Raw genomic sequence first — 24,178 nt, 5'->3', positions numbered from 1 at the left:
GTTTATAAAGTCTGTGAGAGATGTTCTTTCATGCCAGCATCAGGAGTCACGTGAAAATCTGATGTGCAAACAGATCTTGCAAATCAACACAAGCTATATTAAAGCCTAGAACATGTTGCCCTGCGGCACACTGTCTGCTGAAAGATGCCTGCGCCACACCCTCGTGTTTGCAGGCGGTGCTTTATGTAAATGAATCACGCCCCCACGAATCGTTCAACTCCACCTTAATGTGGTCATGCACTGGCAATGTCCCCCCACCACACAACCCACTCCAATATCAATCCCCACCCCGGTTTAAAGCTATTGTCATCACTCGACTAAAACCAACCAGCCGTCCAGGGCTTTCCCCTACTTGTGTCAGAAGTAGAGCTGCAGAAGGCAGTACTTAGATTAGATTTTGTAGCCAGAGTTCTCATCTGAAATACATTAAAGATCTGGAGAAGATCCGGCACTGGAATTATTTTAACTGGTGCCATTGGACAAAGAACGGTCCCGTTAAGGTACATCCTCGTTTATGAACATCATCTCGACTGGAGAAGACTGTGAACGGAGATACTAGTGTTAAGAGCTGAAGTTTGGATGCAAAGATTTCACTGGGTAAGTGAAAGATCAAAATACTCAGTTGTGTGTTGCACTTTTAAAATCACTTTTGGGGAAAAAGGTAGCTCATCTTCTGTTTTTCCAAGTGGTAATGTTTACACAACGCTTTCATAACGTGCATCTCTGAATGTAACGTGGAAGTTATCCAAACCAATAGCTTCATTCCAAAAAAGGAATGAAATGAGTTTGTTACATTGTGTTGGGTGGATGAGTGAAATATCTCTTTTCTCTCATTGCCAACACGGGAGTGTTTCATACGCTCTGGAAATGAATTGGAGCTCAAGGGTTGCTTTTCCAAAAATTTTCACAGTCTGTGTTGAAGTTCTAATGAATGATGCCACAGGGCAATTTCCATCTCCTGCGCAACATGTCAGTGCTATTGCAGAAAGTCAAATCCCAGATATGATCCGTTTTGTTAGGCAGCTGCGTGCAAATTATGTGGAAAGGATTAGTGTCTTTTCATCTGTTAAACTTTGAAATAATGAACTGTTTCTCTTAAGTTCCTGCATTAAAGTGACAGTTCACCCCAAAATATACATTCTTTCATCATTTACTCATGTCATTTCAATCCAGACTTACTTTCTTCTGCAGAACACAAAAGATATTTTGAAGAATGTTGGTAGCCAAACAACATTGACCTTTATTTACTTCCATTGTATATCCACATTTCTGACCATATGTTCTTGTGTGTTCCAAGGAAGAAAGCATCACATATAGGTTTTGAAAGACACAAGGGGGAATAAATAATGAATTTTATTTATGTATAAACTATTCCTACATTTTGATATAAAATTAACATGTTGCATTAATAGGGAGTGTCTTGAATCTGCTTCAAGCCAAAACATTTGGGAGGAGATACAATAAAATCATGTCTGAATCTGACAAAAGCAGTTCAATATGCTTTTTGTCTTCAAATCATTGGAGTATTCAGTCTTTTGTAAACTATAATCCTTCCCTCGCTTAACTTTCCATTAAAAGCCGCTGCTGGAAAACTGTTCTTCTATGTACGGAAATAAGTTATGAATGCGTGTTTGTGGACCTAGAGTTGGGCGTGTAAGTTTTTCCAAAAGGAGCACCAAATTTTTTCCAGACATGCATGGACAACGTACTGCACTTTCCCTGTGGGCTTTAGAGTCTCTTAAAATTCATCATTTGAAAATCTTGAATGTAAGCAATACTCGATGACCAAGATGGCAAGTTTCATAAAAATGTTCTTCCATTTTGTTTCTTCCAGGTGAATCATCGTTTACTTAAAAAAGCACGCCAGCAAAGTTTCATTAAAGTGACTGTAAACTACCGTTTGGTTTATACACGACTTCAATCCCTGGCGGCAGAAACATTCGGGTACATTATATAAACACAGCACGACTGAGAACAGTCTTCACAGACGTCCCATAGGAGACGTAAACACTGCAAAGCACCGCTATAAATTATCTGCCCAGGAAATTCTGAATTAGTCGTCCAAGTCGCACAATGTCACGCTGGGGCCGTAAGAACGTCAAGAAGGCCCCCGAGGTGATCAAGACGGTGACCGAGGGCCTCAAGTCGCTCTATCGAAAGAAACTTCTGCCCCTGGAGCAGTACTACTGCTTCCAGGACTTCCACTCGCCGAGTCTGGAAGACGCCGACTTTGACAACAAACCCATGGTGCTAGTGGTCGGCCAGTACTCCACAGGAAAGACCACCTTCATCAAGTAAGACTCTACAAACAAAATCTAAAGTCTGAGTCACCACCACACCACAAGGGTTTTGACTGAGATTAAAGTTTAAATGATGTAACATCATGTTTAGAACAGGGATGGAACGAACGCAACATTTCAAGAATTGACAAACCCATGTTGGTCAAGCACTGCTATGAATGTAGGGGAGGGGGAGTGTCTATGTCTCCTGAGGTTACGGCACTGGAAAGTGTTATTAGTCCACTCATGATTTAGGAATTTGAGAGTTGGTGTTATGAATCTTTGACCCAACATGCTTGGTTGTTTTATTTAAATCAACTATTGCTTAAAAATTACATTGTTGGTTTATAACAAACCCAAAATGTTTGAAAATAATAATAATAAAATCACAGAGAATTACTTAAGGCATCAGTAAGAATCAAAAGTTAAAGTTTGAATAAGGATCGAAATGCAACATGCAATATTTTAATGCTCAATGAAAAATAAAACGGCATATAAAACACTTATACACAAAAAAACGACCCAACACTGAGAAAATAACCCAACAAAATGACCCAACAGGCTCCACCCAGCTGTTGGGTTAAAAAAATAACCTAGCATTTTTTAGAGTGTAGTAAATCCATGGCTGTTTTTAATCTTATTTTTATTGGTTGCTGACATCATAACAGAGAAATTGAGGAGGCACTGTGTGTGGTGTCTTCCTAACTTTTACTCCAAAAATGAAATTCCGTCATGAATACTCCCCCTCAGGTTGTTCAACATCTGTATAAATGTCTTTGTTCTGTTGAACACAAAGAAAGATATCTGGAAGAATGTTAGGAATTGATATTTCTGGGACATCAGTCACTACCATAGTGGGAAATGTTAAAATGTTAGTCAAAGGTGCACCAGAACGGTTTCCTTTACTAAATTCTTCAAACGATCAAATTTTGTGTTCAGCTGAACAACAAAATACACATAATTTTCCTACAATGGTAGTCATTGATAACCAAGAACTGTCAGTTTGCTAACAATTTTCCGAATATCTTTCTTTGTGTTCAACAGAACAAAGACATTTATGCAGGTTTGGAACAACTTGTGTATGAGTAAATGATGTCAGAATTTTAGGTTGAGTATCCTTTAAGGGCCAAGTATACTTCACTTTTGAGGCATACGTGAGGGTCAGCATACAGTGAGTGATGTAGTGGGATATAAGTTAGTGGGATCCGTAATATATTTCAAATAGGATTCAAAACAGATTTCAGGCTGAAAAGCCTGAGGTCACACACCAGCATATATCGAAGGTGTAGACCATTTTTGGGTCGAAACGACAAACAATAATGTATCTCCATTACAAAATCCCAGATGTTCAGCCAGCCGTTCATTTATACATCTTATTGAAATATTGATGCCTATTCTGTGAGACTTAAGTGTATAGCGTGAGTTTATAAAAGTTTTGCATAAATGTGTGATATAAACAGCTCTTTAAACAGTGTCCTAACTTGAAATAAGTGGAGGGTCGGACCCGGAAACAGATTTCCTTATGTGACAAGTATTCCAGCGGTAATCATGTTAATACATCAATCAATGCTGCACATTTTAAGTCATCTTTAGTCTCTCCATCTTTGTTAAAACATAAAATTGCAGGTTACTTAACAAACTTTTTTACCTCTGTTGGAGTCAAACCTCATCATTATTAAAGCTTACTGTTGCAAAGAAGACAGTTTTGTAAACTGATACTGTATTTACTTGTTTAGTAACTGTTTTGTTTGTTTGTTTTTAACAAAACATGTTTAAGGTTACAGATTTGGGGTTATGTAAAAAATAGTTACTGATTGCAGCTTTAACATTGGATTCAGTGTTGTTGAATTCGATTGAAAACAGATTTTAGTTCATTTATGGAATTATTTTTGTTTATTCTAGTTGTGAAGACAGAATGATAGAAAAATAAACATTATTTAATGTTATTAAGAGCTGGACATGAGAACTCTGTCTTTGATCCGTCAACACACAGATATTTGCTGGAACAGGATGTCCCGGGGAGTCGCATAGGGCCGGAGCCCACCACCGACTGCTTCACCGCAATCATGCATGGAGATGTAGAGGGGCTCATTCCTGGAAATGCCCTCATTGTGGATTCCAACAAACCCTTTCGCCAGCTCAACCCCTTTGGAAACACCTTCCTAAACAGGTGAATTGATTGGCAAATACAGAGTTGAAATGAGAGGAGTGTGGGAGAATGTGTGGAGCGATTCATCTGCTTATGCTGATAACAGAGAAACAGTGTGCTAGTTTTTGCTCTATGGAATTTCAAGAGTCTGTGCCAGATTTCAAAGGGAGGAGGGACTTTCCTTCTTTATGGAAAACTTGTGGAAGGGAGAGATATCACAAGAGAGGTCGTTGAGGGCCGCGGCTTCTGAAGAGGAGCTGTATATGGAGGTCAAAGTGCACAAAAGCTTCCAAACAGCGTCTCATAAACTAGAGTCTTACAGAGCTTGACACAATTCTATGGTGGCTGTGTTGAGAAGGAGTTGCTACAGTGTTCTGTTGGTTTTCATGTGTTGCTGAGGTGATTTGGGTTGTTGTTAGATGCTTTCTTTCTTGCACAACTCTATAATATTCGAGTTCCTACATACTTTTTGGCAGAAACCAGGAAAACTATAAAGGCAATTTTTTTGTTTACCAGTTGTATGAGATAAACTACGATCAAATGATTAATCGCATCCAGAATAAAAGTTTGTGTTTAAATTTCTGCGTACTGTGCATATATATTTTTCTACTTATAAACACATTCACAAACATGTATATATTTAAGAAAAATATAAAAATGAATAAATGTTTACATATAATTTCAATTATTGGTAAATATAAATAAATACATGTAAATATTTTCTAAATATATAAACATGTATGCATATGTTTTTCTAAATAATACATTAATATGCACAGTACACAGACATGTATCGTGTAAACACAAACTTTTATTCTGGTAGCGATTAATCGTTTGACAGCCCCAATGCAACACTGCTTTTATCAGTCTTTTATCTCGAATATCCTAAAAAGGTTACACAGTGACATATATCTATCATCTATTGATCACACGTCTTCAGTTAATACGAATTCACAGGGCAGCGTTCAACAAAAGTCATATTTGGACGAATTTTTGCTTGATCTGGTGTCAATAAAAGTTGTAATTTCAGTAACAAGGGCGTTTTCAGTTATGACACTTACAAAGGATGTTCGCTTGAAAATGAAAGCTTGGGTTAAAATTGATGTCTTAATTCATGACACCTTTAATATTTCAGGTAAGAGATATTTAAAATTCCCTTGTGCTCCTTTGCAAGGTCAGTGAAGTAGGGAAGGAAATGTCACAAAGCATGAAATTGGGCTCAAAAATACTGTAAAACAGAAGCTACAGTGGGAGGAAAGTATGCTGAAGTTGAAGTTCAGTTCATTTGACCAGCTAAAGCAAAACCGCCAGGAAACTTTCGACATTATTAGGTCGAAGGTGTCCATCAGCATCGAGGAGGTGCTGTTTGGAATGTCGTTTTTTCCGAAGATTCAGTTGTCTTCAGGTCTCTACGGGTGTATTTTTGCAAACATGTTTTGAGAACATCTTTTCTCCTGCTTCCTGCTGAGGGAAACAGTGCACTCGTAAACTCATTTAGCTCAGGAAGAGACTGTGTTGTTGTATGGTGCGGATCATTAGCCGCAGGTATTGTTTGATTTTGGCAGCGCTGCTCATTTTCCTTCAGGAAGCTCTCTGAGAGTTTCAAGCCCTGCTTTTACACAATGGAGCGACCAGGGAGGAGTGACGCTATGAGTCTGCTTGTTAGATCACATGAAACAGCTGTTATAAATTCTTTCAGCTATTCCCATGGGTTCAGTTGTTTTAACTAAAGGCTGCTTGAATGTTTGATAATTGTGTTGTGACCTTTTATGGTATCACACAGCAACTACTTTGTATAGAAGAAACACTGTAGGTAACAACTTATAATGGAGGCAAAAAATCACTTGAAGTACAATGCAAAATCTATTAATTCAACTGAATATTTGCAAGTTTATAGTCTACTTTTTCATTTTCTACAAATCAAGTATGTTTCTGTAAAACGTTTTTTTTTTATATCTTTTCCTTATAAATGCCACTAGGTGTAACATTTTGTTATCTAAAGCAGTGGTTCCCAACCCTGGTCCTCAGGCCCCCCCTGCCAGAAAGTTTTAGTCTCTCTATATAGAACACCTGATTCAAATCTTCAGCTTGTTAGTGTGTTAACTACGAAGATTAATTAACATACTAAGCAACATTCGGAGTGGGTCTGACAAGTGGAATCAGTTGTTCTTTACAGTGAGACATCTAAAACATTCTGGGAGCAGGGGGGGGCAAGAACCAGAATAAAGTTTACATTACATTTCCTATTACTTTTCTGTCATAATATGTAAATTCATTGTTATTGTTATTTTCTTTTGTATATTTTCTATATTCTTCTCTATATGCACAGTCTTTGGAGTATACCAGATTAACTTTTCACAGCACGTTGTACTTGTTTACAACAGTGTATGTGACACATAAAATCTTGAACGGCAGCCTAAAAAAACTGGAAATCACAAACAAAATGTGCAATGTTGTATTTATAATGACCCTTTACTTATTGTAACCCTGACATTCCCACGTATTGAGTTTTGATCTGTCATTTTGTGCGATACAAATATATACTTGCCTTCTGTTTCTGTCAGATTCCAATGTGCTCAGCTGCCCAATCAGGTTCTGGAGAGCATCAGCATCATCGACACTCCAGGTATCCTTTCTGGAGCCAAACAGAGAGTAAGCCGAGGTAATGCCAACTGGAGAAACAGCTTTACAGTAAACTGTGAACTGAATTCTTTGTAGTTCATTATTGTCTCTAATGTTTTCTTTTAATGTCTGTGGGCGTTTGACTGGAATAACCACTGCAACATCTGCAGCACTGCGACCACTGCAACATCACTACACTGTTACTGTGACTGTGTGTTCAGATCACAAGCTATTGTGTTGCTGTGTGTCACTAGTCTCTTGCTACGAGGCGTTCCTAGCTTTGTTTGCTATAGTAACATTTATAAGCAAACTCTGCTGTAACTGATGAAAGAGGGATGACGTGAGTTCTGCTGCTTTACTCCTATTGGTAGTCGCATCCGAATGTCGCTCATTTCCATAAAGTTGAGCAATTCTCATCTGTATCGCGTCAGTAGACAAGCCCACTTCCTGTCGCCAACGGTCACTGTCACTCGTGTTGCCGGAAGTAGCCAGCCTTTATTGAGTGGAATCATGTCGCAAGTAGTCTGAATGCATAGTTAGTCAGAACAAAGGGGTATTATTGAAACACAAAATAAAGAAGTAACAAATAAGATATTATTCAAATCCTTAAGATGTCTCTTTTTGGAAAAACAGTTGAGCTGGGAGCTAATTCTGAAAAGCTATAATTATTCTATTTCAATTATTTGTTTTTTTTACTCTGAAGCATTTGTGTATGAACATATTAATATATACAACACATTTTTTACTAAACCAAATATAATTCAGAGTTACCGTCTGAATTAACTAAAGATAATAGATGAAATGTATAAGGCTATTAAGTATCAACCATAGAAACTTTATGGACACCAATTTATTCTACTATGTAAGTGTCTTACTGGTCTGAGACCTGTTTCAGAATAAATAACAATATGTAAAATTCCAAAAAATCCAGGGTTGTTTTCAATCCAATGTGGGTCAAAAGGGGACGACCCAACCCCTTGGGTTAAATAAACCCAGAAAAAGGGTTAATATTTGACCCAACAATGGGTTACAAAAACAGCCTCTTGGGGTGAAACAATCCCTCAATTTTACTTATAAACCAATGGTTGGATTTAATCCTTCTTGACCAAGTGCTGGATTGAAAAAACACTTTTTAGATTGTATTTTATTAGTCATGGAGCTTTCTGGTCCTATGTTTCTCTTTACATGTCTTCTGCCTTACTGCAGTTGAAAACGTATACAGTATGTGATGCACTGACTCACTGAATGTAACACTAACGTGTGACAAAGTAAGAATGTAAAGGCATGACACCTATTTGGGAGGTGTACGACTTTCTAGCAATGGAGAGAGGACACAATCCAAGTTACGACTCTAAATAAGAATTAATTAGTATAAGTATAAAGGATCAAAAATTGCAGTATTGCCTGTTTAAATCAAGTCCAGTAAAAAAAACAGAGGGTGCCAAAAATATTCTTTAAAATAACAGTTTTCCTGTAAAATGACAAAAAGTATTTTTGTTTGTAATTCGAGAGGTTTTGACCGTATTTTGTATAATATATATATATATTTTTCAGTGTAGAAAAGTGTTCCAGTAATAAAAAGTGCATGAGATCTGCGATTTAAATCTCTTTTATTTTATACAAGCATTTTTTAAAAAGCAAAAATGTTATATAATGAGCTAAATAGAATATTTTAATATCCTACTTCCAAATTCCCACTTAACTTACATTCTGATTGGTTCACATTGCCCCTACTTGCTCCCTGGGCGCTGCTGTTATACCTGTGCACTGCTCGGGGTGTACGTTTGTTCACGACTTGCTGTGCGTGTGTTCACTACTCTCTGGATGGGTTAAATGCAGAGGTCACATTTCGGATATGGGTCACCATATCTGACAAATAGGTCACTTCACTTCACTACATAACAAATTATTCCAATATCAACATTGTGTTGTCGCTGAAATGGTTTGTAGGTTAAGTAGGTTCGCTAAAATATGATTTGCATCTACCATTTTCATTCTTTATTTCAGGTTATGACTTCCCAGCCGTTCTCCGCTGGTTTGCTGAGCGTGTGGACCGAATCATCCTCCTGTTTGATGCCCACAAACTGGAGATCTCCGACGAATTCTCTGAGGCCATCGGGGCTCTAAAAGGCAACGAAGACAAACTCCGCGTCGTGTTGAACAAAGCCGACATGGTTGAAACTCAGCAGCTCATGCGAGTGTATGGCGCATTAATGTGGTCTCTTGGCAAAGTGTTTGGCACTCCTGAGGTTCTGAGAGTGTACATTGGGTCATTCTGGTCTGAGCCGCTGATGGTGACCGATAACCGCAAACTGTTTGAGCTGGAGGAGGAAGATCTTTTCACAGACATTCAAAATCTGCCCCGCAACGCAGCCCTGCGCAAACTTAATGACCTGGTTAAGAGAGCTCGAATTGTGCGGGTAAGTATTCATAATGAATGAATGAATGACTAATGGTGATGTCAGAAAGTAAGACGTCCTTAATGTGTGCTTTACTCATAGGTACATGCCCACATCATTAGTTACTTGAAGCAGGAGATGCCATCTGTCTTCAGGAAGGACAATAAAAAGAAAAACCTCATCTACCAGCTTCCTGTCATCTTCTCCAAGATCCAGCTACAGCATCATATCTCTCCAGGAGACTTCCCAGATTGTGCCAAGATGCAGGTTTGTTGCATCTACCAGTTTCCTTTTATTTCCCCAACAAATGGTATCGTATGATCACTCATTGTCCCTTTTTGTGTAGGAGCAACTTATGGGACATGACTTCACCAAGTTCAAATCTCTGAAGCCCAACCTGATGGCTATGTTGGATGAGCTTCTGTCCAATGACATTGCCAAACTGATGCCCCTTCTTAGGCAGGAAGAAATAGAGGCTGGGGTCCAAATCGGTGTACAAGGCGGGGCCTTCATGGGAACCCGTGCTGGACCATTCATGGAAGGGGACCCCTTCGCGGAGAAAGCCGACAAAAACGGTGAGACGGGTGAGGAAGATGAGGAATGGATTGTGACGAAGGACAAGCCAAAATATGACGAGATCTTTTACAACCTGGCGCCCAACGAGGGGAAACTTAGCGGCACCAAAGCCAAAGATTGGATGGTGAGCACACGGCTCCCCAACTCTGTTCTGGGCCGCATCTGGAAGCTCTCAGATGTGGATCATGATGGCATGCTGGATGATGAAGAGTTTGCTTTGGCCAGCCATCTGATCGAAGTGAAACTGGATGGTCACGGGCTTCCTCCCGAGCTGCCTGCCCGTCTAATACCCCCATCCAAACGTCGGCAGAAGGGCTCGGATGCTTAGACAATGTATAGGGCTTTCACTGATTCCTCTGTCCGCACTTTCTCGCACCATTTCCAGCACCATGCGGCGCATCTCTCTTCACTGTATTTTGATGCCATTTTGTAACACATAATTAATGTCTTATGTTGTATTCTTGCTCTTATGAAAAATGCCAAAGATTCACAGCTGGAAGCCAAAGAACATTGAGATAAAGCGATGAGTGGTCTCGGTCATTTAAAAGGAATGTAGCAACTGTCGGCCATAGAATCAGAGGTCCATGTGACATCTGATCCAGAAATGCTACACATGTGACTTCACACGTCAACCTTTTATGAACTTCTGTAGATACTGCTCTTTCATTTGCCTCATTGAGTGTAGAAACCTTTATTCATTGCTTCAGGCACTTTCTTTCCAGCTTTCATGTTGTAGTCAACTAAATATCAGAATGTGAAGTCAAAACAAGCACTCGGCTCAGAAAATCTGCTGATCTACGACTTTGTGATTTGTAAATGAGTTTCCTAGCATGTTGCTCTAGTTCTGGCTTTGAAAATGGAAAAGCAAATATACTCTGTGATGTTTTTTTTTGGAATGAATATGAATGACTGTCATAAGATTATATAAATGAAATCGTGTCATATAAAGAAAACAAAATGTGGAAAATTATTTCTGACTACTGTAATCTGTTTCACTGAGTGCTTCAATTATAACAATATATTGAACTCAATAAAGACCTTTTCACTTGTTCCTTTTGTTTTGAGTAGACTACAAATGATACATGTAGAATTTGACTGAAAATCCTGATATGACATTCATCTTTTAAAGTTTGAAGTAAAAGTATTTTAAAATAAAGGTAAGTTTCCAGCATCCTACCAAAGACAATAGATAACACGATGCACCTGCTGTTACCAGAGGTGGGAAGTACTTAAAATGTTTAATTTCGCATAAGTTGTCAAATTTCTGAATTTTATCTAAGTTTTTACTTTGAATAATGTTTACTTCATTGTACAGAATATATCATAACTTCTACTTCACTACATTTGACACACAAATTACTCACCCTCAGGTTGTTCCAAACCTGTATACATTTCTTTGTTCTGCTGAACAAAAGTTAGATGTTTGGAAGAGTATTTTGCAGGCAAAATACATACTATGGGAGTCAATACTGGTCAATTTGATTACTGACATTCTTCCAAATATCCTCCTAGTGTTTAGCAAAACAAAGAAATGTATACAGGTTTGGAATAACTGCAGGGTGAGTAATTCATGACAGATCTTTAACAAAAGTTTCAAGTTTTCTACTGTCAGGTTTAATTGTTGGTCAGAAATATATGGTTTAAATGTGATTTTAGCTTGTGCTTTTAAAGATGTTAGTATTTGCCCATTTAAGCAGATACGACTTTTGCCTTGCATGACTGAAAAAGATGCCTGGAGACATTGCTAACATGCCCGCCAAGTGGCATGACTTCCCTTAAGGGACTTTGCTGTTACCGAGTCAAAGTTTAAGCTAATTCTGCAACTCTGTTACATATTCTGTCATTTCTACTTTATGTTTAACAATAAATTGCATAATTATTTGAATCAACCTTTTCATTCAGAGGTACATTTTCTAAAGGACAACCCTTCTTTCACTGACTCTTTGTTTAAAAAGAGCAAGCAGACTTTAAAGAGTCTTTTTCACGTGGAAAGGGAAGCACACAAACAGGCATAAAGGCTGTAGTGTTCTGCACACATATGCTCTACAGTTGCTCAGTTACAGGCCAGATAAACAGTGAGTCACACGCCTCTGTGCCAAAACCCCATACCACCATTTTCCATCCTCCAGCACAACCACCCATTCCTCAGTTTTCTCATTTACTTTCCAGCTCTGCGTCATTCCAGGTGACCTGTTAACTTTCCTCAAATATTGCTTATTGTCCAAGCACATTTTCCCCCTTTCCTTACGCAATCTCACATGTGAAAGCAACATTGTTTGTGTGTGTGTGTGACTTGGAAAAAGAAAGGAAGGGCTCTCCCTGTTTCTTTCCTCAATTTGTCCATGGAAAGAAACATAAATGAGAAACAGAGGCAACCCACCCATCGCTCCACCGCGAGCTGGTTTTCAGTGCGACTCACTTGAGAAGAATGTGTTGGGAGGGGCCCGACGGAGTTATTAATATCTCTTTTCGTCGGGTCCGTTTTCTGAAGCCCGGGTTCAGGCCTTCGACGCTGTATCTTTAGGAAAGACATCCCCCTATTTGGAATTGCCTTCAGGGCTGGTTTCAGACCTCAATCATGAAAGTTTGTGTGTGTAAAAGCATGGATGGAGGGAGGGGTGAGTCGGTGACAGACACTGTGAAGGCATTTGAGGTCTGCTTCGTAAATGTTGTTCTATTGAGCAAGCAAATACAAATCATGATAATTTTTCCAGTTCATACTGAACCTCCAGACATATTTTTTAAACAAACTGGGTGGTTAAGAAGAAATGTGTTGCCTTTTTTAGGTCTTTTAAACAATAAAAGTATGAATTTGTTAATACTTCCTTTCCATACATGTCAAAATACTGACTGACTGACTGATATTCTCAGTATATACCACTTGTCTCAATGAAATATATACTGTCACTTTTATTGAAAAGAATATTGTAAATTTGTGTCTGCATTACTTGCCTGGAAAACAATGTCATACGCTTTTCCATGTGGCTCTTACAATGTGACTGTTGGCTAAATGTGTTCATAGTCTCTGTATGAGAACCACGAGACATTTTTATTTTTAAAAAAGGAAAAACTGACTTACGTAAAAGTACCCGGACACGTGGCATACTCCTGACTGCATAGCAACCAGAGAGACAGGAAAACAATATTTGTATATGTAGTGGACACCGCCTCCGCGCAGGGATTCCCTCAAAGACAGGGGTCTCCACGCACGTCACCATGTCTACAGGGGGAATTCCTCACGAAGATGCCCCACAAACCGTTTGATGGCGCAGGCGTCTGATTTAACATGACAGAGAGTGCCCTCTGCTGGACATTCACAGTGGTGCTTTACACTCACATTTTATGTGTTGACCGGAAGCCTGAAGAATAACAAATTTATCCTGTGGAAAATATATATATACGGTTTCAGCGGCAACAAGATAAGCATACGTTATGTGGACCAAACCTAACTTCCGGTAGACTTCCACAAAGGTTCTGTATACTAATATATGTAAAAAATAAAATTTAAAATAAATTGTTATATTTTAACCAAACACAGACTGGAATTAACGTTTGGCCAACGCGTGCGTCCGATGAAACCGTCTAAAAATATTAATATTAATAAATTGTTGAATGGAAATTGCGATAGAATTTCCCTTGTTTTGTTTTAAGAAGTTTGTATTTCTTTGTAATTTCAAGTATTTCGTTCAGTATAAATAATTATTTGGTACGAAAGTAATGCGTTTTCCTACTGAACATAAGTAATACTTTTATACTACTATTAAATAATTTTTGTTTTATTACTATATAGCAGGGTTCCTCAACTCTTACCCTGGAGGTCCGGAGCACTGCAGAGTTTAGCTCCAACCCTGATCAAACTTGCCTACCTTTGATTTTCTACTGATCCTGAACACCTTGATTAGCTTGCTCAGGTGTGTTTGATCAGGGCTGGAGCTAAACTCTGCAGTGCTCCGGACCTCCAGGGTAAGAGTTGAGGAACCCTGCTATATAGTATCATTTCATTTTGTTCGTATTTTAACGACTGCCGTACTTTTCTGAAATTAAAATCCAGTCGTTTTTCGTTACTTCAGGTAACTTTTATTTTGAAATGGAGGCTCAGACGGCCCTGTTGGAGTTTTCTCTAGAGATGTGTTGAGGTTGCTGGATTCCCGTGTCTGCTGCAAAAGTTGAACAGTAAACAAACTTGATGGATAACTCCGGCAAAGCAAAAGAGGCCATGGCTCTCATGGCAGAGGCCGAAAAGAAAGTAAAATCCTCGCAGTCGTTCCTTGGCTCTCTGTTTGGGTATGTTTGGTAACTTTTCTTAGACTTTTGAAAGGCCAGCCGGGAGAAACAGACATGCTAGCATGCTATCCAGTTAGCTGTCAACCATGAGTTTTAAACACGTCAACAGTATGAAACATTTTCTTTACATTGTTTAAATGTAGATCGTTTACCCAATTTCACTGTACTATAATGTTAGCTGAAAACATGTCAGTTTAGTGTAAACGATACGTCATGCTTTTGTTAAAAGATTGTTTGGTCAGACAATACGAGATAACTTTGATATAACTCAGGGGTTTGCTGGGAGTCAGCTGACATCCACTTGAGTCATAAGCAGAAGTTACAACATCACTCATATACTTTATATGTTTATGCACTTTAACAAGCCCTGTTTAGACACTGAGAGATAATACACTTTACACTGAAAGATGAGGTTTAAACAATGTCTTACTGTAATGAGATCTGAAATCAAGTTTCAACTTGTTGACATGTATTTAAAGTCCAATGTGATGTGATACATTATTGATGCCACTAATAGTATTGGAAATAATAAGTAAAATAAATAATAAAATAGTAAAATAAATCATCTTGCTTCCCCTTGAAACCAGTTTTATTGAACAGTTTTTATTAAGGATTCTTTTAGGGTATAACAGAAGGTTAAACGCATTCATAATATTATCTATTGAACTGTATCTAATATATCGCTGCCGTCCTTCTGATTTGCGATTGTCACTGGCTTTTGCAAATGTCTAACCAATAAAAAGTGTTAAAAAGTGCTAGTCAACTTTAACAACACAGTATTTAATCATTTAAAAAGAACAACACATTTTGAGATACAAGGTTTCAGAAATACAGAAATGATATAATAATTTCTATAATTAACTTTTATTAATAACAACTATTAATTCGGATTATTTTAAAAGAATATATCAAAATAACAAATCGTCAGAAAACAACGTATGTGATTTTCTTTACCTTTCTATATTGTATATTACTTACTAGGGGTATATGATATCTTTATTTATTCTGTGTTTTAAGCAGCTGCTTGATTGCAAATGATTAAATATCATTTGCATTGATGCAATGAAAATGATAGAAAGCACTATAAAAATAACCTTGACATGACAAAATGGGAAGGCACCATTGAAAAAAGAATAAAAAACTGTTTAGTATTTATCTAACGTTATATTCTTTAGAATAGTCTGGAGTTTTGATGTAATGATGAATGTTATTCTGAAAGTCTGTGCATATTTCACCAGGGGCTCTTCAAAGATGGAGGATGCCTGTGACATGTATGCTAGAGCAGCCAACATGTTCAAGATGGCCAAGAACTGGAGTGGTACAGACATGACATATATTCGACATCAAAATAAACAGGATGTTACCACATTTTAAAAACATGACATCATATGTCTCTTTCAAATTTGTGTGTGTTTGTTAGCTGCAGGTAATGCTTTCTCTCAGGCGGCTCTCCTGCACCTGCAGATGCAGAGTAAACACGATGGAGCCACAAACTACATAGATGCCGGAAATGCCTTTAAAAAATCTGATCCTCAAGGTATTTATCCTTGTGATAAATTATCTATCCACATCTAACATTTTTGACATATTTTCTTTAGCTCAACAGTTCTTCTCTACCTGCATTTAATAATTATCTAGATACTATGCAGAGATTTCAAACAATTCACTGAAAACTGTGAAAGTTCATGCTCCCTATATCAGCTGCCTCTCCTTCTCTCCACAGAGGCCATAAACTGCCTGAACAGAGCCATTGAGATATATACAGACATGGTAAGTGTGTTTCTTACAGCTGTTTAGGCTTGTAAGCATGTTTGATAGTTGAAATACAGCTGATTTTAGTGATGCAAAATACTGTTAGGCCCAAAAATTGTTCTTAACGAAAACAAAAGCTTGGCTATAATGGTCATGCTCATACCCTAAGCAGCTATTCTAAAGACCTATTAAACCACCAGAGAGCGCTATAATACAAAGCATTACTGCACACTTTGCTTTCTCATTGTTGAAATGGAAAATCAGACTTGATTTAAGAGATACTGAACACGCAATGACCTTTTGTCATTATCTAATAGAACACCTTTTTTATTTTAAACAGATTAATATTTGGCTTTCTTCAACACTTAATTTGTGTGTAAAACCACAACAGTAGGCCAATTTAAAGCAGGAAAATTAATCCTTAGTAACGTTATGAACAAAAAATGCTGTGGTTTGCAGATGAAATTAGTATATGAAGTAAAATTGTTGGGCATTTTATAGGGCTGTCAAATGATTAATCACGATTAATCGCATCCAGAATAAAAATTGGTGTTTACATAATATATGTCTGTGTACATTTATTTTGTATTTATAAAGACATAAACATACAAATAAATAAATACATAATAGTATTTCACATATATATATATATATATATATATATATATTTACCAATAATACAATTTCATATATTTATAATTTTTCAATTTTATGTTTTTAAATATTATTTTACATTCCAATATTTTCACATTTTATCTCCAAATTAATATAGAAACAACACATTTCTTTAACAGCATCATTTTATGACTGAAAGACAACATTCTAATATTGTTGGCTTTGCAAGTGATGTCTATATTAAATATATATATTTTTTCTACTAATCAAACCCATTATAAAAAGTCTGCACTTCCTACCTATCTAACACATAAAGTTACCTAACACTTAAGAGTCTTTACTGCTAAATACATGAAATACAGAAGAAGCCTCAGTAAAGCTACAAAATCACATTGTCTTTTTCTTTTCTTTTGTTCTTTGATTTACATTAGTGACAGGAATCACAGCAGCACATTTAAGAGCGTGGCCCCTTTATCTGAAGCTTTAAGCAGGTCAAATGCGCTTCCTATTTTCACTACTCTTTGCATTAATTTAATACTTTATTTAACCAGTTGAAGACCGTGCTTTCTGGCATTACATTGTGTGTTTTTGTTCATTCATGCACGAAAGGGAAGTTAATACTGGTGTGCTGTCTGCCAGATTCTGAAGCAGCCTTTATTTAGCCCATGTGTTCACCAGACGGGGCCGCTGTCGTGTTGCGTTGAGCCGTGTTAAACAGCCAAATGCTGTCAATCTATACTGGACGTGTCAAAACATTTCATGGCGTAATAATTTAAAGGCCTTTATATGAATAAGAGCGTGATTATATAATGTTATGCTTGACAATGACGACAGGAAAACGTATGTTGCGTTAATGGCATTAAATATTTTTTCGCATTAATTCAAAAATATTAATTGAATGTGTTAACGCGTCATGTTGACAGCCCTAGTTTATAAATATTAAATATATTACAAATATTATGTAAAGACAAACTTTTATTCTGGATGCGACTAATTATGATTAATTGTTTGACAGCCCTAGTGTTTTATACTGTAATGACCTGCAAGATAATAAGAATTCCATTTCCAAGTAGGTTCCTGTATTTAGTTATTTGGTAAATAGTTCATGTGATGAGTAAAATAATGTTAAGTCCATCAGTTCATGGATGCAAACTTCTCATCTTTTAGCGAAATTCGCCATTTTGAATCTAGAATGGGTCATTATTGTGATTCGTCTTCGTTAAGTGTTTGATAATGGACGGGGTCACGGACTCGCGGTTCACATCATTGTCTCCTTTTTCACCCTGATGAGTTTGCACGCTTGCAGTTGTTATTTCAGAATAAAACCCTTCTGTGTTACACCAACATATGAAAAAATATATTGGAAATATACATTCATACAGAAATGCACATTCATGCACATTTTCTCTTCCTCTGTGTCTCGAGGATGGAGAACAAGATGTACGGTAGTAAAATATAGTAAATGTTCTGTGAAATAAGTAACATCCAGTTGTTTATTAGTGTTCAATAAAATGATTTGTGTTCATTGAAAGATAAGATGATGTCTAGATCAATGACAGACGGTTATATTTAAGTCATTAAAACACTACAGGATAGGAAAAGTACAATAAATGTTATCAATTTCACATGTGTATAAAATGTCATTACATTGTTTTCTGGAAGGTTATATTTGGGTGAACCTAGTGATAGCAGTAACGGTCAAGGACATATAAACACACAACACAAGAGATGACAATGCAAACACACGTAGTTGTTTATTTATTTGATTGTCTCCTCTTGCAGGGTCGATTCACAATAGCAGCCAAGCATCACGTCACCATCGCTGAGATTTATGAAACAGAGCTTGTTGACATTGACAAGGTTAGTCCATCACATTACAATCTGATTTAAACCAGGATTTATAATCCATCAAATTAATTCAAAGGCTAATTACTTGATCATTTTCTCAGGCAATAGCTCATTATGAACAGGCAGCAGATTATTATAAAGGCGAGGAGTCTACAAGGTATGTGGGTTTATGACAGATTTTCCTCATGTTGCCCAAGACATGTCACGTGATGAGATCACAAGGGGATTTAGAAAATGGGTTACTTATAAATGTTTATTAGCAATCTGACAAGTAGATATTATATTGCTGACGGCCAACCTTTGCCCACCTCCTCTTATATTTACAATGCATTTATTAAGGTAAAGGATCCTGTAGGCCCTATTCAACGTGACTCGCCTGAATAATTATCTCGAGATCGTTTTGAGGAATTTTGTTGTAATCTTAAGCAAGTCAAACTCGAAGTTGATGGTGACACCATATTTATGAAATGCTAATCTGTTTTCCTGTCTCCAAAACTAAAGTTCAGCAAACAAGTGTCTGCTCAAAGTTGCAACATACGCCGCTCAGCTGGAGCAGTACCCCAAGGCTATCGAGATATATGAACAGGTAAAAACTGAGAGTTTCAGTACACCAGGAAAAAAGCCTTTGTTTCTAATAGGATCCCGGCAGTAGCGCGTGCATTTTCATTTTTTTATCAGAAATGCCACGCTTATCTCGGCATATTTTCTTGATGTTTCCTGCATTGACTGTTTTTAGAATTTAAACTATAAATATGTTTGATTGTTTAGATTTAGATTAGTTATATTATTCATATTTTTGCACTTGTGTCCTTTTTTCAGGTTGCAACCCATGCAATGGACAGCAATCTGCTGAAGTACAGTGCAAAGGATTATTTCTTCAAAGCTGCTCTCTGCCACTTCTGTGTGGATATGCTTAATGCTAAGGTATAAAACAAGCCCACTTTCAAACAAAACAGCTGTGCATTCTGGAGCTCTCATTCATTTCCCTTTTTTCATCTTCCTCTTGTAGCTCGCATTGCAGAAGTATGAGGAAATGTTTCCAGCCTTTTCAGATTCACGTGATTGCAAACTGGTGAAGGTGAGGTTAACTGTCTGATTATATCTTCTGGATATATACACGGAAACAAAAACATAAACAAACAGAGCACATACAGTAAAAGGTGTGAATTTAAAGTAAAATAAAAAACGAGTTCCTGTTCTTCACTTGTTAAAGAAAGATACTTTTATTTCATTTTGAATTAAAGTATCTGCCAAATGCGTACATCTAAAAAACTGTAATTAATTCAATTGAATTAAAGGTCCAGTGTGTATTTTTAGAGGATCTATTGACAGAAATGCAATATAATATGCATAACTATGTCTTAAGAGGTGTATAATGACCTTACACAATGGAGCGTTATGTTTTATTATCTAAGAATGAGCTATTTCTATCTACACCGTGGGTCCCCTTGGAATTGACCTGGTTGTTTCTACAGAAGCCCTAAATGGACAAACTGCCCTACGTAGCACATTTCCTAAATTCATTATCTCATTCGGCTAATAAGCGAAAATGAGACATCTTAGTCTTTGTCAGCCCCTGTAGTGCTTCGAAAGGGAGGTGTGGAGGGAGCCGTAGGTTGCAGTTCGCAACCTGTCCACTCAATGCAGCTAATTTTTATACACTGGACCTTTAAATCAATTTACATAAAGGTAAAAGCAGAAGTCTTGTGAAAACCTGCATTTATCCTGTCTGAAAACAGTTCTAGCCCTAAAAATAACACAATGGAACATCACATGCTTAATGTACTTTTCTTTTTTTTTTCAGAAACTTTTAGATGCCTTTGAGGAACAGAATGTAGACGCATTTACAGACGCCGTAAGAAATGCCTTTGTTTATCCTTCCTACTCTATTCAAATATATATCTGATATAGTATTCACAAAACATTTTATCTTAACACTAAGAGCTCTCCTAAACAGCAGTAACATTTTTAGTTTCCACTTAAAACCTATTCACAAGGAACAAAAAAGAAATCTTAAGATAAGAATAAAGGCGGTGTTGACCTTGCTATGTATGATGTTGGCAAGCTTATTGACTATGTCCACAGAGATTGGCTGATAGAGGTACTTCGACTCCATTTACTGTCATTCAAAATGGGCTCAGGAATTCGGAAATAAAATAATTGAATGTAACTTAACAAGTCTGGGAGTGGTGATCCAAAGCACGTGCGCACACATTGTCAACAAAACACAGACATCATTTTCACTCACCGCATGCGGTTCATGTCCGGCATCTTTTAGCGCTGGGACTGCTCAATATATCCGTTTCAAACGATCTCCAAATCCAGCGTTATATCCACAGTTTATATAACATTCATTACCGAAATGCAGTGAACAAACAAATATCTGAACTTCGCAAACGTCTGCTCTCTCTCTCTCTCTCTCTCTCTCTCTCTCTTTCCTGCTTACAAGTGAAAGTGACGTCTGCACATGCTCCTTCTCCTACTCTCCATGCTGCCGTGTGGCCGTGCTGCATTCTATTCTGGGAGAATTCGTACTTTCTTGTTTATCAAAACTGATAAATCCCCAGATGTCAACGCTGCGTGCAGTTTAAAAGTAAAAGTACTAAACGGCACCATAAATAATACTACAATTTTTATAAAATCCAGTTTTAAACACCATTCTTTCATGTACTTGCTCAATAACTGGTTGCAGCTCATTTTTACTGAAAAAACTTTAACCTCCAAGAATCATTATTATGCGAACACATACTAACAGGCTTATCTTTCTCAAAGGCAAAGATTGTTCGCGTGGTGAACCGAAACTGATTAGATCTAAATCTCAACACTGCGTGTGTATGGGATAACAAACCTCAATACTGGATAATGGCCACTTAGGTGGCGACTGGAACACGCACTTATCAGTAGCCGGGTTTCCATCAAAAGTAAAAAAAATTAAGTTGATGCGCAAAATTGGAATATCGCTTAAAACATTTGTAGTTCCCCAGCTCCTTAAAAAAACGGAGGGTTTTAAAGACACTCCTATGTTGATTTTGATTTATCTACACACGTGTGCCATCTAACTGTTGAATAAATGCAATATCGCTCTCGTAGTTGTGCATATAGTGCTCTTATATAAGCGGCTGTGATTGCCTCCGGCACTATATACATTCCGACTGGAGCAACATCGCATTTTATTGGCGTATTACAGTGGTTCTCAAACTTTTTTTGCTTAAATACCCCTTTTTATGATTTTTTCAAGCCAAGTACCCCTTGACCAGACTGCATTTTGCATTTAAAATACAGTGAAATGAGAGTCAGACAGTTATTATATCTGATGCCCCCAAGCAGGATTATTGCTTATTAACATTTCTGTATGTAACTACGCAACTATGTAAATCTCTTAAGTATTAGGCATAAGAGTTAAAGGTAAATCAGTGTTTTTCAGTTCAGGAAAATCAACATTTCTTTAACATTTAACGCAACCTCTCCTAACTTGCATTATTTCGCACCCAGACACTGCTCCTGATTCCGGGTCTCAAAAAATAACTCTTATGAATTGAAATGCGTTTTAAAGACTTATTGATTTTCATTATTTATTCCTAAATTTCAGTTTCTCTCACGTACCCCCTGCAGTACCCCTGCAGTACCACTAGCGTATTCGAATCAAGATTATAAAATATAAACTAAATTACTAATTCAACAAGTGAAGAGTTGATTTACAAAAACAGATAACTCAGTTTGTTTCAAAACTCAAGTTTTTATTGTGCATTGCAATTAATATCAAGCATACTGTTTGATTTTTATTAAGTAACAATAACTTTTTTTAACTATATGTTCATATAATGTATATGTTCAGCTTACTGTACATTTTGCTTGTCTCATAAACAGTTAGCAGATATTATTAGTCTTTATGGTTACTCTCATTGTCATGAAATCTTTCTTAAATGTTTACGTTTCATGGCAGATTCCCAGTGTTACGGCCATTTTAGGATTGTTGTGAGTTGGTCTTAGTGACTTAGGAATCTTCTTCACTACCCTTAACGTCAGGTTTAGGAGCTAGTTTTAGCGCTTAATAACTTTGTGAAATACTCTTAGCACAAAAATGTAGGAGTCGTTATTTTAAAGAGTTTCTCCTAAATCAGCAAATTAGGAGCTACTAAGATGTTTTGTGAATACGGGCCCTTATCATTAAATGTTTATGATTTTATCGCAAGGTGGTGGTGATATGTCATCACCACACAACGCTGATATCACCAATACAATTTTTACTGCATGTTTAAAAGACTTTCCTCATGTTACAGGTGAAGGAGTATGACACCATCTCACGACTGGATCAGTGGCTCACTACAATGCTGCTCCGCATCAAGAAAACCATACAGGAAGATGAAAGTGACCTTCGCTAGGACCCTCTTTCCCTAAACTCTGCCATGTCTTTAGTTTCCGCTCCCTCTCAGTTGTGCATTTAACACCGTGACTTCAGTACAATGGCAGACCTTCACAATCTCTATTTTACCTCCTGAACCTTTCAGCACCAGCTGTCAGTGCCTTAATACCCTCGCTTTATCTGTGCTGCTCAGTCATGGACGCCGTTGTATCACCAGACCTCAAAACACACTACATGAAGGCTGGTTGTTTAAACGGGATTTACAGATATTGCAATAATATGGGGTACCGTGCACACCAAGCTTTAGAAGGGAAGACATTGCCTTGTGCTCGACTGACATAGAGAAAGCCTGCCTTACCGTGCACAAAAAAGCCTTGTTCGAAATAGGATTCCCTGCAGTGGCGCGTATATTTTTAGTCTTATCAGAAATGCCACGCTTTGTATCTCTTTGTATTTTTGCTTCATGTTTCTTGCATTGACTCACTTCTGAAAAAATGCTTTGTAATGCTTGTAGATTTTTTATTTTGAAATAGTGTAATGTGAAAAGAGAGTGAAATGATGATTTAACCTATACAGGCCTGATATATTGTTTCAATGTGTTTTTCTGTATTTTCCTCAACCACCAAAAAAAAAGACATAAGTGTTAAGGGTAAAATCACTTTTAATGAATCCTTTAAATAAAAACTCTTGTTAGTTCTCATCTCTGGCAGCCCGACGAACCACACATTTACCAAACAAAATTATGCTGATGGTTTTCAAATAAAATTCTTAGTTTACTGATAAATGTGCTGTTTTTTTGCCACTCCAAATTTTGTCCAATTCTGACCGGATCCACTGCTGAGATAATTAATCTCATAAATGACTAAACAGTTTTTTTGTTTTTTCTTCCGTTTAAAAGTTATGTTGTCCGCTAAACATTCACTATTTTTAAATTCCTACTTTTATTCTGAATCTTACTTGACATATCTTTTTAAACATTTTTCACATTGAGAAAAGTTCATTAAATCCAACAAATCTTGTCCATTTTTGTCCAAAATTGATGATTGAGCTGGACATCTCAGTGAACAATTTCCAGTATTTCTCGTTTGTCAAAAATGAAAACAATGAATGAGGAATGAGCGATGAACAATGATCAGTGATCAGTAACAGGAGAATACAAATTTAAAAGATAAGCATGGCTGTTTTTAGCAAATCAAGCATAACAGAGTTTGTTTTCCCAAATGTGTTCATACTTTTAGCTGACTTTGCTGATAACCTTTCAGTCAATGCACTTGAACTATAAGAAGACTCA

At 37.1% G+C, this 24,178-nt stretch overlaps 2 protein-coding genes across 2 annotated transcripts; both read left to right on the top strand.

Moving 5' to 3' along the window:
• Nucleotides 1-270: 270 nt before the first annotated feature.
• On the top strand, nt 271-11,074 carry ehd2b (EH-domain containing 2b). Its single transcript, XM_056766561.1, has 7 exons — nt 271-597; nt 1,835-2,294; nt 4,273-4,449; nt 6,993-7,090; nt 9,058-9,470; nt 9,552-9,716; nt 9,796-11,074. The coding sequence occupies exons 2-7, from the start codon at nt 2,074-2,076 to the stop codon at nt 10,351-10,353; spliced, it is 1,632 nt and encodes a 543-aa protein (XP_056622539.1). The 5' UTR covers nt 271-597; nt 1,835-2,073; the 3' UTR covers nt 10,354-11,074.
• Nucleotides 11,075-14,112: 3,038 nt separating this feature from the next.
• Nucleotides 14,113-23,671, top strand: napab (N-ethylmaleimide-sensitive factor attachment protein, alpha b). The gene is made up of 11 exons (XM_056766770.1): nt 14,113-14,309; nt 15,548-15,627; nt 15,730-15,846; nt 16,033-16,079; nt 18,459-18,536; nt 18,626-18,681; nt 19,026-19,110; nt 19,344-19,448; nt 19,534-19,602; nt 20,329-20,379; nt 22,805-23,671. The coding sequence occupies exons 1-11, from the start codon at nt 14,212-14,214 to the stop codon at nt 22,904-22,906; spliced, it is 888 nt and encodes a 295-aa protein (XP_056622748.1). The 5' UTR covers nt 14,113-14,211; the 3' UTR covers nt 22,907-23,671.
• The last annotated feature ends 507 nt before the right edge of the window (nt 23,672-24,178 follow it).

The sequence above is a fragment of the Triplophysa dalaica genome, chromosome 14 (assembly GCF_015846415.1).
Source record: "Triplophysa dalaica isolate WHDGS20190420 chromosome 14, ASM1584641v1, whole genome shotgun sequence".
NCBI classification, from domain to species: domain Eukaryota; kingdom Metazoa; phylum Chordata; class Actinopteri; order Cypriniformes; family Nemacheilidae; genus Triplophysa; species Triplophysa dalaica.
The sequence above is the reverse complement of the archived record's forward strand: the minus strand, read 5'-3'. Positions and strand labels throughout refer to the sequence as shown.